The 13,343-nt window shown below is 38.9% G+C and overlaps 1 protein-coding gene across 1 annotated transcript; it reads left to right on the top strand.

Annotated features, from left to right (window-relative positions):
- Nucleotides 1-2,763: 2,763 nt before the first annotated feature.
- Nucleotides 2,764-12,541, top strand: LOC147005782 (uncharacterized). Its single transcript, XM_085833481.1, is given in 5 exon segments — nt 2,764-2,773; nt 9,069-9,188; nt 9,386-9,446; nt 10,708-11,090; nt 11,217-12,541. Coding segments are annotated over 5 exon segments (1,899 nt in total).
- The last annotated feature ends 802 nt before the right edge of the window (nt 12,542-13,343 follow it).

Genomic DNA, 13,343 nt, shown 5'->3' on the forward strand with positions numbered 1-13,343 from the left:
CATATTTACACTAGTTCAAAGAACACAAGATCTAGACAATCTGATGTGGTGTGCCTAACGGGAATGTTAATTTTCCTGTTTGAAAATACAGCATGTGAGAGAAAAGACTTGGTGCGCTCTAGTACTTATGCTTAGTCCCTGAAGAATATTGGACCGTAAAGTGTGTTTCAACTTGTAAAATAATCTTTGCGAGTATGATTCAATCCTATCATTCTTCTTTGTCCCTGCAAATAAGTCTGAAACCCCTGGACAATTGGTTGAGAGCTTATTTAACAAGTCACAGCAGACCAGGCTGTCAGCAGACCTCAGTCCCTACCTATTATGTCATATGGCTGGCATACCTCACCCTCTAGCCCAGGGGTAGGGCTACCCTTCACCCAGCTGCCATTCCTTATGCAATCCAACCTTTTGATTACCTGTTTGTTTTATTATTAATCTGTCACTAGTCATCTTGATCTCTTTGTCTGGATCTTGCTTCTCTCCACATGGTTTAAAGTCATGTTCACTTTGTATTCTGTTCTAGATATTCCTGGCTTTGATTATGTTCTCTCTTTTATGTATAATAAACTTTCTATTCCACCATACATACGAACAGTTGTATCCTTTATTTAATCTTTCTTTCTTTTTTTTTTTCATTCACCTCCCATTAACCACTCCTTGTTAAGAAATTCATAGGCACTTTTTCTTTTAACTATTGCTACTGTTCTAAGGTGACTGCAGTTTGGCTGCAGGACTTCCCAACTATGAAGCAGACATGGCTGTACTGAACATGGCATGTGTAAAGGAATATGCAAACAAAGGACCCTGTGCCTGTAAAAAGGAAAACAAGTGCTCTGGGAGACTGGAACATTCTGTTAAATACAATTTCTCCAGACCAGGGCTTTGTGTGCACATAGAGTGGAAAGGCAGATCTGGAAAGGTTTCAGCTGGCCGAGGCATTTGCTCTCTGATCCCCCAGTAGAGGGGCTGCAACTGGCCTGAGGCATATCTGAGTTTTGTAAACTAATGAGGGACCCTGGGTAGGCCTAACAATCAGGCACAGCAGTGGAGGGTAGCTTGCAGGTTCTTTTCCGGATTCCCTTCCTGTAGCAAGATGGGAGGAAGACCACAAGCCACGCCATGCTGAGACTGAAATGGACTGTGGGTCAGACTATGGATTGATTGGTTCATGTGGTGATATGCTCAGAGGCCCTTGGCCTCTGATCTTCCCAAGCCTGAATTCCAATGGAAGGCAGGGGGTGGGGGTGGCGCTGTAGAGCACTGGTAGTGGAAGTCTGTGGTGTTCAATACTGTCATTTTTCAGTGTGTACACACCAGCATTGCTTTTGATATGTAGTAGGAAGACATATTGGAAGAATGAAGGTCTGGTTTCTAGAATTTCAGAAACGTCCACATTCAGTTATGTGGTACAAATAATTTAGGAATTAGTAGAAAGAAAGTGATAGGGGCCATCCTTCAGTAGTGTTTGATTAGACTCCTTTCTACTGCCTCCATTTACAATGGTATTCATGGAAATTCAGTTCCAGAGTACAAAAGGCGTTTCTATGATGCATACCTTCTCAGGTGTGCATGGTGTTGGGTAGGTGGATAAAACAGATTGCACATCTTGTGATATAATCCATGTGACAGGCAGCACACATTAAATTATTTTTCAACATTGTTCTCTGTGAGGCTTCAGTGGGGCTAGTTTTACCTGAAATCCAAGGGGTCATGAGGGGTTGCAGAGCCATAGCCCATCTTTCTGATCACCTTTATTTATAGAGAGAACTCTGGAACATGGGGGGTTTGAATGACACATCAGCAGTAGCTGGAGGAACAGATGTATAACTCTTTAGGGGTAACTTTGAGTAATTGTTATTGGAGTCATGAATTCTCGGTTTATTTAATTTCTTTAAACATACAATCACAGGTAACATTGGTCAAGTTCAAGGTCAGTCATGGTGATTCCACCAGAGGTTCTTTTATCCTTGAGAAGAGTTTTTGCTATCCTAGGTTTTTTGTTATTCCAGATGAATTTGCAGATTGCACTTTCTAATTCGTTGAAGAATTGAGTTGGAATTTTGATGGGGATTGCATTGAATCTGTAGATTGCTTTTGGCAAGATAGCCATTTTTACAAAGTTGATCCTGCCGATCCATGAGCATGGGAGATCTTTCCATCTTCTGAGATCTTCTTTAATTTCTTTCTTCAGAGACTTGAAGTTCTTATCATACAGATCTTTCACTTCCTTAGTTAGAGTCACGCCAAGATATTTTATATTATTTGTGACTATTGAGAAGGGTGTTGTTTCCCTAATTTCTTTCTCAGCCTGTTTATTCTTTGTGTAGAGAAAGGCCATTGATTTGTTTGAGTTAATTTTATATCCAGCTTTCCAATTTGTATCCCCTTGATGTCCTTTTGTTGTCGAATTGCTCTGGCTAGGACTTCAAGTACAATGTTGAATAGGTAGGGAGAAAGTGGGCAGCCTTGTCTAGTCCCTGATTTTAGAGGGATTGCTTCCAGCTTCTCACCATTTACTTTGATGTTGGCTACTGGTTTGCTGTAGATTGCTTTTATCATGTTTAGGTATGGGCCTTGAATTCCTGATCTTTCCAAGACTTTCATCATGAATGGGTGTTGGATTTTGTCAAATAATTTCTCCGCATCTAACCAGATGATCATGTGGTTTTTGTCTTTGAGTTTGTTTATATAATGGATTACTTTGATGTATTTCCGTATATTAAACCATCCCTGCATCCCTGGAATAAAACCTACTTGGTCAGGATGGATGATTGTTCTAATGTGTTCTTGGATTCGGTTAGCGAGAATTTTATTGAGTATTTTTGCATCAATATTCATAAGGGAAATTGGTCTGAAGTTCTCTATCTTTGTTGGATTTTTCTGTGGTTTAGGTATCAGAGTAATTGTGGCTTCATAGAATGAGTTGGGTAGAGTACCTTCTACTTATTTGTGGAATAGCTTGTGAAGAACTGGAATTAGATCTTCTTTGAAGGTCTGATAGAGCTCTGCACTAAACCCATCTGGTCCTGGGCTTTTTTTTTGGTTGGGAGACTATTAATGACTGCTTCTATTTCTTTAGGGGATATGGGACTGTTTAGATCGTTAACTTGATCCTGATTTAACTTTGGTACCTGGTATCTGTCTAGAAATTTGTCCATTTCGTCCAGGTTTTCCAGTTTTTTTGAGTATAGCCTTTTGTAGAACGATCTGATGGTGTTTTGTATTTCTTCAGGATCTGTTGTTATGTCTCCCTTTTCATTTCTGATTTTGTTAATTAGGATGCTGTCCCTGTGCCCTCTAGTGAGTCTGGCTAAGGGTTTATCTATCTTGTTGATTTTCTCAAAGAATCAGCTCCTCATTTGGTTGTTTCTTTGAATAGTTCTTTTTGTTTCCACTTGGTTGATTTTTGCCCCTGAGTTTGATTATTTCCTGCCGTCTACTCCTCTTGGGTGAATTTGCATCCTTCTTTTCTAGAGCTTTTAGGTGTGTTGTCAAGCTGCTAGTGTGTGCTCTCTCTAGTTTCTTTTTGGAGGCACTCAGAGCTATGAGTTTCCCTCTTAGAAATGCTTTCATTGTGTCCCATAAGTTTGGGTATGTTGTGGCTTCATTTTCATTAAACTCTAAAAAGTCTTTAATTTCTTTCTTTATTCCTTCCTTGACCAAGGTATCATTGAGAAGAGTGTTGTTCAGTTTCCATATGAATGTTGACTTTCTATTCTTTATTTTGTTATTGAAGATCAGCCTTAGTCCATGGTGGTCTGATAGGATGCATGGGATAATTTCAATATTTTTGTATCTGTTGAGGCCTATTTTGTGACAAATTATATGGTCAATTTTGGAGAAGGTACCATGAGGTGCTGAGAAGAAGGTATATCCTTTTGTTTTAGGATAAAATGTTCTGAAGATATCTGTTAAGTCCATTTGTTTCATAACTTCTGTTAGTTTCACTGTGTCTCTGTTTAGTTTCTGTTTCCACGATCTGTCCTTTGATGAAAGTGGGGTGTTGAAGTCTCCCACTATAATTGGGTGAGGTGAAATGTGTGCTCTGAGCTTTACTAAAGTTTCTTTAATGAATGTGGCTGCCCTTGCATTTGGAGCATAGATATTCAGAATTGAGAGTTCCTCTTGGAGGATTTTACCTTTGATGAGTATGAAGTGTCCCTCCTTGTCTTTTTTGATAACTTTGGGTTGGATGTCGATTTTATTCGACATTAGAATGGCTACTCCAGCTTGTTTCTTTAGGCCATTTGCTTGGAAAATTGTTTTCCATTCTTTCACTCTGAGATAGTGTCTGTCTTTTTCCTTGAGATGGGTTTCCTGTAAGCAGCAAAATGTTGGGTCCTGTTTGTGTAGCCAGTCTGTTAGTCTATGTCTTTTTATTGGGGAATTGAGTCCATTGATATTAAGAGATATTAAGGAAAAGTAATTGTTGCTTCCTGTTATTTTTGTTGTTAGAGTTGGCATTCTGTTCTTGTGGCTGTCTTCTTTTTGGTTTGTTGAAGGATTACTTTCTTGCTTTTTTCTAGGGTGTGATTTCGGTCCTTCTATTTTTTTTTTTTTTCTGTTATCCTTTGAAGGGCTGGATTCGTAGAAAGATAATGTGTGAATTTGGTTTTGTCGTGGAATACTTTGGTTTCTCCATCTATGGTAATTGAGAGTTTGGCTGGGTATAGTAGCCTGGACTGGCATTTGTGTTCTCTTAGTGTCTGTATAACATCTGTCCAGGCTCTTCTGGCTTTCATAGTCTCTGGTGAAAAGTCTGGTGTAATTCTGATAGGCCTGCCTTTATATGTTACTTGACCTTTTCCCCTTACCGCTTTTAATATTCTATCTTTATTTAGTGCATTTGTTGTTCTGATTATTATGTGTTGGGAGGAATTTCTTTTCTGGTCCAGTCTATTTGGAGTTCTGTAGGCTTCTTGTATGTTCATGGGCATCTCTTTCTTTAGGTTTGGGAAGTTTTCTTCTATAATTTTGTTGAAGATAATTGCTGGCCCTTTATGTTGAAAATCTTCATTCTCATCTACTCCTATTATCTGTAGGTTTGGTCTTCTCATTGTGTCCTGGATTTCCTGGATGTTTTGAGTTAGGATCTTTTTGCATTTTCCATTTTCTTTGATTGTTGTGCTGATGTTTTCTATGGAATCTTCTGCACCTGAGATTCTCTCTTCCATCTCTTGTATTCTGTTGCTGATGCTCGCATCAATGGTTCCAGATTTCATTCCTAGGTTTTCCATCTCCAGCGTTTCCTCACTTTGGGTTTTCTTTATTGTGTCTACTTCCCTTTTTAGGTCTTGGATGGTTTTATTCAATTCCATCACCTGTTTGGTCATGTTTTCCTGCAATTCTTTAAGGGATTTTTGTGCTTCTTCTTTAAGGCCTTCTACCTGTTTAGCAGTGTTCTCCTGTATTTCTTTAAGTGAGTTATTAAAGTCCCTCTTGATGTACTCTACCATCATCATGAGATATGCTTTTAAATCCAGGTCTATCTTTTCGGGTGTGTTGGGGTGCCCAGGACTGGGTGGGGTGGGAGTGCTGCGTTCTGATGATGGTGAGTGGTCTTGGTTTCTGTTAGTAAGATTCTTATGTTTGCCTTTCACCCTCTGGTAATCTCTGGACTTTGTTGTTATAATTGTCTCTGGTTAGAGCTTGTTCCTCAGGTGATTATGTTAGGCTCTCTCAGCAGACCTGGGTGACTAGCTCTCTCATGAGTTTCAGTGGTCAGTGTACTCTCTGCAGGCAACCTCTCCTCTTGCAGGGAAGGTGCTCAGATATCTGGTGTTCGAACCTGCCTCCTGGCAGAAGTTGTGTTCCACTCACCAGAGGTCCTAAGATCTCCTGGAGAGTCCTCTGGGGACCTTGGGGGTGTCCGCAGACTCTGTGCCCAAGGTGCCCCGGTGCTGGTGCTGGTGCCGATTGGAAGGGACTTGTGACCCTGGTCAGGTCGGGTTTTGTGCTTCCCTAATTAACTGTCTCAGGTCCCAGACGATTGGATTGGAGTAGCAGTTGTGTTCCACTCACCAGAGGTCCTAAGATCCCATGGAGAGTCCTGTGAGGACCTTGGGGATGTCCGCAGACTTCATGCCCAAGGTGCGTCAGTGCTGGAGCTGACTGGAAGGGACCCCTCTTAGTAATCTTGACAGACGATAGGGGATGCTGCTTTTTTTATTTGTTTTTTTTTTTTTTTTTTTTTTCCGAGACAGGGTTTCTCTGTGTAGCCCTGGCTGTCCTGGAACTCACTCTGTAGACCAGGTTGGCCTGGAACTCAGAAATCCACCTGCCTCTCTCTCCCAAGTGCTAGGATTAAAGGTGTGTGCCACCACGCCCATCTGGGGATGCTGCATTTTGTGTTCTAATCCAATGCTATAGAAAACTGAAAATTGCATCTAGGGTAACTGTGGCAGATCTATGGACAGCCTGAGTTGTCTTCTGCCAAGCATAGCATATGGTTGAGAAGGTGTTTCTTTGTGAGTAGGGGCTGGGACACATAGATGGAGCAGAAAAAGAAGGGCATTTGGGGATTATCTGTGGTATTTATTGGGACCATGGAAACTGGGACAGAAAGCTTTCCCTGATATTGTGTTGCGGTGCTTCAGCAACTAAGAGCTTATCACCATTAATGTGAAGGCCATTGCTCTGGATTTGCAGCCTAAGAAGGTGCCCTAAGAGTAATAATTTCTTCTGCCATGCCTTCAATTAATGGAAGGAGTTGGCACTCCCAGGATGGAACTACATATAAAACCTGCTACCACTAAGGTACATGTGTGGCATGCTCCATTCCAATTGAGGAGCCAAATTTCTCAGGCTCATCCATATTGTGCTTGTTCTGAAATTAAGAAAGTTGTGAAATTATGGTCATGGATTCTTCCTTTCTAGTTTCAGTTCAGCACTAGTCCATCCTTCTATATTTGTCAGAGTTGCAGCCCCAGTGAGGATACTGTGAGTGTTCATGTTATGAAGCTGTGCAGATGATGCCTAGCTGAGACCACAAGATGTTGAGATACTTATGATATGAGAATCTGCCATGGAGAGATGCATATAGGGAGTGGAAGTACCAAAACTGAAAGATGTATGAGAAGTATCAGGGATAGAGCCCTTTAAGCACTTTAAAACTGAAGCATCATGTGGCTGGGACAGAGCTACAGGATTTAGAGTTTGCCCTGTTGGGTTTCTTGTCATGGTCCAATGTACACATTCTTCCATATTGGAATGGAAAGGGTTGTTTATGCCATTGCATATTTGAAAGATATAATTTGTTTCCTGATTTTACAAGGTGTGGCAGTCACAAGATTGCTTTGAGTGTCAAAGGAGTCTTTGGAAGTTTGAACAGGGCAGGGGCTGTTATAGCCATTGAATTTAGACAAATATATTTTCATGAGAGAATGACCATGAATCTATAATGACCTGAGTCACCATGTACTCAATACGTTGAAATATGTCTACTATGTTGTGGTTGAATCAGTTTCTTTCTTCTGCTGTCATGGCCTCATCATTATAGACTCTATCACTAAGTCATATAAGACACAATAGAAGCAACTGTAATTCAGTGCTAAGGTATTTCACTGATATTTTTATAGTTTTGGTTTTGTTGTTTTTATTTTTGATTTTGAATGCAATGTATCTGTGTGCGGCCCTGGCTGTCATGAAAGTAGGTTTGCAGACCAGGGAGCACTTGAATTTAGTGATCCACCTGCCTCTCTTTCTAGAGTGCTGGGTGGGATTAGAGGTGGGCCAAAATGCCTGGCTTGTTTTGTTTTTATGTTATTAGCTTGGAATATAAATTTTGTATATGCATGCATAAGCTGATGTGCTGAACTTCAGGCACACTCAGATTTTGAAACTTGACAGTCTGTATATTATATTTCTCAGGATGTCCTATGATAACTACTACATGGATATTCCATTGGATTGCGGGTGTGTGGCATTATTACTACCTGTGGGATTTGTTTTGAATTTTTGAGTGAATATGAGTATTTTCCCTGTATGCATGAATGCATTTATCTTGTGTACCTGATGCTCACAGTAGGCAGAAGATGGCCTAACAGCTCCTGAACTTGGTCCAATGGACGGTTATGTGCCTCCATGTAAATATTGGTAATTTGCTCCAATTATATGTAACATAAGAAATACCTGTGTTGAGCCTCTCTCCCTACCTATGTTGCTAATTCATGATCAAGACTTATATAGCAAAGCTGGGCGTGGTGTCACACGCCTTTAATCCCAGTACTCTGGAGGCAGAGGCAGGTCGATTTCTGAGTTTGAGGCCAGCCTGGTCTACAAAGTGAGTTCGAGGACAGCCAGGACTATACAGAGAAACCCTGTCTCAACAAACAAACAAACAAACAAACAAACAGACTTATATAGTGACTATTTTCTTTTTTCCTTGCTAATATTTTCATTTGTCCATTTGTAAATGTTTAAACATGCATACCTTATTAATAAGCACTTATTTATTTTACTGTTGAAACTGGGTCACTTGAGGCTTTTGGAAGATGAATACAGACCTGCAGTGAATATATAATTCTTTGTAGGATCTTCAGTGAAGACCTCTGAGTTCTTTCCATCTTTTTGGTTTCTTTGTTTGATTTGTACAGGGGAGTTAGTGTCTTAATATGGACCTCCTGATGTCATGGAACTCATGGCATAGACCAGGCTTACCCTACCATTCAAGGAGATACACCTGGGTCTGCCTCCTGAGTGTTGGGATTCAAGACACAAGTAATACACCCAGCATGCTCATCATTTCCTTAGTTAGTAATTATTAATACATTTTATCTAATGTGTGCTCGGTACTTTTGAACTGTTTACTTGTGAGTTAATGTGTATTAATTACCACTTTCTTGCAGGGATTTATCCTCTTCAAGGGGTGTAGAAATGACAGAGGTGAAGTTCATTAATTATTCAGTTTCCTTCTTAAATGCCTTGATTGCATTAAGGTGTTTGTGTCAGGAATTAAGTGCAGGAAGTACCAGAATGATATGACTATATTCTCAATGAAGTATGTATTTACAGTGTTCTCAGTAATATGTTTTCTCATGCACACATGCCTGGGATATTTTAGGGTAGAGTGACCTATGATGATGTGCATGTGAACTTCACTCGGGAAGAGTGGGCTTTGCTGGGTCCTTCTCAGAAGAATCTCTACAAAGATGTGATGCTGGAGACCTACAGGAATCTCGCTGCTATAGGTAAGACACTGAATTTCCTTTCACTTTGTAAAAGTCATACAACTGTTTCTCTGTTATTGTTATTTGTTCTTGTAATTTCAATTGAGAATGAGGAAGAATGAGGTGAATTAATCAGGAATGGTTGTAAAGTTCACTGAAGTTAGTAACCTAAACTTTCCTAATTTCCAATAGTATAACATATGGCCTCTATATTTTAGGCTACGTTTGGGAAGACCATAATATGGAAGAACATCTTCATATTTCTAGAAGATATGGAAGGTAATTTTTATGTGCAAACTGATAAGAATATGCCTTGGAAGCACTGCTTTAAGTTATGAATGATTATTAAATTATGGTAAACTGTGTATGTCAGTGCCAGGCATCTATTTTGTGTTTTCAAACCATTCCTCTAAGTACAAAAACAAACAAACAATGAGTTAACAGATTTACCATTTAAATCATAGCCCAATAGAGCTATGCTGAAGAACTGCCAGTGTGTTTAACCTCCTACCACTTAGACATTGTAAAATATACACATTGAATAGGTGGTAAGTTTATGTACAAAACCTTCTAAATCGTATATACTCCATACTAAAGCTGACATCAGTCATATACTTGTAAAAACATTGCTAAGTTTAAAACATTGCTAAGATGGGCGGTTTATGATAGTCAAGAATGCTGTGCTGGAGAAACCTTAATCCCTATAACAAAATTGTATGTGGAAAAATACCAAACTGTTAGTACATTGGAAGCCTTTTACTTGTTATTCTTTTATTAGGGATGTCATATGTTACAATGGGTATAAGCCATGGGACAATAGGAATATATTGAAAGAAGCAACACACCTCTCTTATCTTCCTGCACAATTAGAAGATATGTAGTACTCCCCACTTTGGGTAGGCTTTCTAAATGTGCTACAAGTTTACAAATAATTGGGTTTCCAACTGTATTGTGGACATCTACAAACTAATACTGCAGACCATCTCTGTAATATTAGGAACGTGGAAATTCTTATATTTGCCTTGGTTTGCAAACATAGTATTACTTTCACAATAGCAAAATTTATGTGTTCAGTGTGGTAAAGTTCTTCCTGTTCTATTGAGATATATGAACCACCTCTTACCTCTTAGAGTTGAAAGGTGCTGTAAATATAAGCTATGGAATCAATGCTCTTCTTAGTCCAAGTATCCTCAAAGATACAAAACCATCCATAATGAAGGGGAACTCCATGAGTGTAAACAAAGTGATAGTACATTAAAATCAGGTTGTTCTTTACAATTAGACCAAATCCTAAAACATGTTCATACAAATGAAAAGATTCATCAGTGTAATGGTGTGAGAAGGCTTTCACATGTGCCAATTGTCTTTGCAGGCATGAAAGAAGTCATACTGAACAGCTGCTCTCTGAGTTTATCCAATGTGATAAAGCCTTTGCATTTCAGAGTCATAACCAAAGACAAGAAAGGATTCATACTGCAGAGACACCCTATGAATGTAACCAATGTGGTAAATCCTTTGCAAGAAAGAGTCATCTCCTAAGACATAAAAGAATACATAGTGGTGAGAAACCCTATGTGTGTAACCAGTGTGAGAAAGACTTTGCAAGTCCCAGTTATCTTCAGTACCATAAGAGAGTTCGTACAGGAGAGAAACCTTATAAATGTAAACAATGTGGTAAAGCCTTTGCATTTTCAACTGGTCTCCGAATACATAAAAAAACACATACAGAAGAGAAACCCTATGAATGCAATCAATGTGATAAAGCCTTTGCAGGTCAAAGTGGTCTCCTGTATCATAAAAGAACACATACTGGAGAGAAACCCTTTCAATGTAACCAATGTGGTAAAACTTTTGCTCCAAATACTCATCTCCTACAACATAAAAGAGTACACACTGGAGAGAAACCCTATGAATGCAATCAATGTGACAAAGCCTCTGTATGTCATAAAAGAACACATGCTGGAGAGAGACCATATGAATGTAATGAATGTGGTAAATCCTTTGTATATCACAGTTGTATTAAACATCGTAAAAGAAGACATACTGGAGAAAAACCCTTTGAATGTAACCAATGTGGTAAATCCTTTGCAAGAAAGAGTCATGTCCTAAGACATAAAAGAATACATACTGGTGAGAAACCTTATAAGTGTGACCAATGTGGTAAAGACTTTGCAAGACCCAGTTCTCTTCAGTACCATAAAAGAATACATACTGGTGAGAAACCTTGTAAGTGTGACCAATGTGGTAAAGATTTTGCAAGTCCCAATTCTCTTCAATACCATAAAAAAATAATACATACTGGTGAGAAACCTTATAAGTGTGACCAATGTGGTAAAGACTTTGCAAGTCCCAGTTCTCTTCAATACCATAAAAGAGTTCTTCATATAGGAGAGAAACCTTATGAATGTAAACAATGTGGTAAAGCCTTTGCATGTTCAAGTATTCTCCGAAGACATAAAAGAACACATAGTGGAGAGAAACCCTTTCAATGTAACCAATGTGGTAAATCCTTTGCAAGTAAGAGTTATCTCCTAAGTCATAAAAGAATACATACTGGTGAGAAACCTTATAAGTGTGACCAATGTGGTAAAGACTTTGCAAGACCCAGTTCTCTTCAGTACCATAAAAGAATACATACTGGTGAGAAACCTTATAAGTGTGACCAATGTGGTAAAGACTTTGCAAGTCACAGTTCTCTTCAATACCATAAAAGAGTTCATACAGGAGAGAAACCTTATGAATGTAAACAATGTGGTAAAGCCTTTGCATGTTCAAGTATTCTCCGAAGACATAAAAGAACACATACTGGAGAGAAACCCTTTGAATGTAACCAATGTGGTAAATCCTTTGCAAGTAAGAGTTATCTCCTAAGACATAAAAGAATACATACTGGTGAGAAACCTTATAAGTGTGACCAATGTGGTAAAGACTTTGCAAGACTCAGTTCTCTTCAGTACCATAAAAGAATACATACTGGTGAGAAACCTTATAAGTGTGACCAATGTGGTAAAGACTTTGCAAGTCCCAGTTCTCTTCAATACCATAAAAGAGTTCATACAGGAGAGAAACCTTATGAATGTAAACAATGTGGTAAAGCCTTTGCATGTTCAAGTATTCTCCGAAGACATAAAAGAACACATACTGGAGAGAAACCCTTTGAATGTAAGCAATGTGGTAAATCCTTTGCAAGTAAGAGTTATCTCCTAAGACATAAAAGAATACATACTGGTGAGAAACCTTGTAAGTGTGACCAATGTGGTAAAGACTTTGCAAGACCCAGTTCTCTTCAGTACCATAAAAGAGTTCATACAGGAGAGAAACCTTATGAATGTAAACAATGTGGTAAAGCCTTTGCATGTTCAACTAGTCTCTGAATACATAAAAGAAGACATACAGGAGAGAAACCCTATGAATGTAATCAATGTGATAAAGCCTTTTCTTGTCGAAGTGGACTCCTGTATCATAAACGAACACATACTGGAGAGAGACCATATGAATGCAATGAATGTGGTAAATCCTTCATACATCACAGTCATTTTCGAATGCATAAAAGAACACATACTTTGAATGTGACCAATGTAGTAAAAGCTTTGCACAAAACACTTATCTTTTACAACATAAAAGAGTACACACTGGAGAAAAACCCTATGAATGTATGCATTGTGGCAAAGCCTTTGCATATTCTAATAATCTCCAAGTGCATATTAGAACACATACTAAGTATTTAGTATTGTAAAGCCTTTTCAAATGTCACAAGTCTTCATAATCAAGAAAGAGAAACCCTATGAGTGTATTCAGAATGTTTAAACCTTTGCACATTTCTACAATCTTCATCATGAACGTATTCATATTGTAGAGAAAGTCTGTGAGTGTAAGCAATGTGGTAAAGCCTTTGTGTAATAGGGTCCTGTGAGATCCAACACAACTCAAACACATGTAATGCAAGTGACTAGAATTTATTGTAACGAAGCTGCTGCTGATGGAACAGGGCTAGAGAACACACTTGAAAGCTGAACTGTGACAGTCCCCACACTCACCTTGATACTGAACCAGAGTGTTATATATAGAATTTTTATGTTTGAAAACCAGAAACATTTGTGCCAAATTACAGCTATATTTTCCCACCACTCAGAATTTAATGATAGGGGCTTTCCTCATGTAGTCTTCTATGTCAGC

The sequence above is a fragment of the Mus caroli genome, unplaced genomic scaffold (assembly GCF_978045245.1).
Source record: "Mus caroli unplaced genomic scaffold, Mus_caroli_1 scaffold_2, whole genome shotgun sequence".
Classification (NCBI taxonomy): domain Eukaryota; kingdom Metazoa; phylum Chordata; class Mammalia; order Rodentia; family Muridae; genus Mus; species Mus caroli.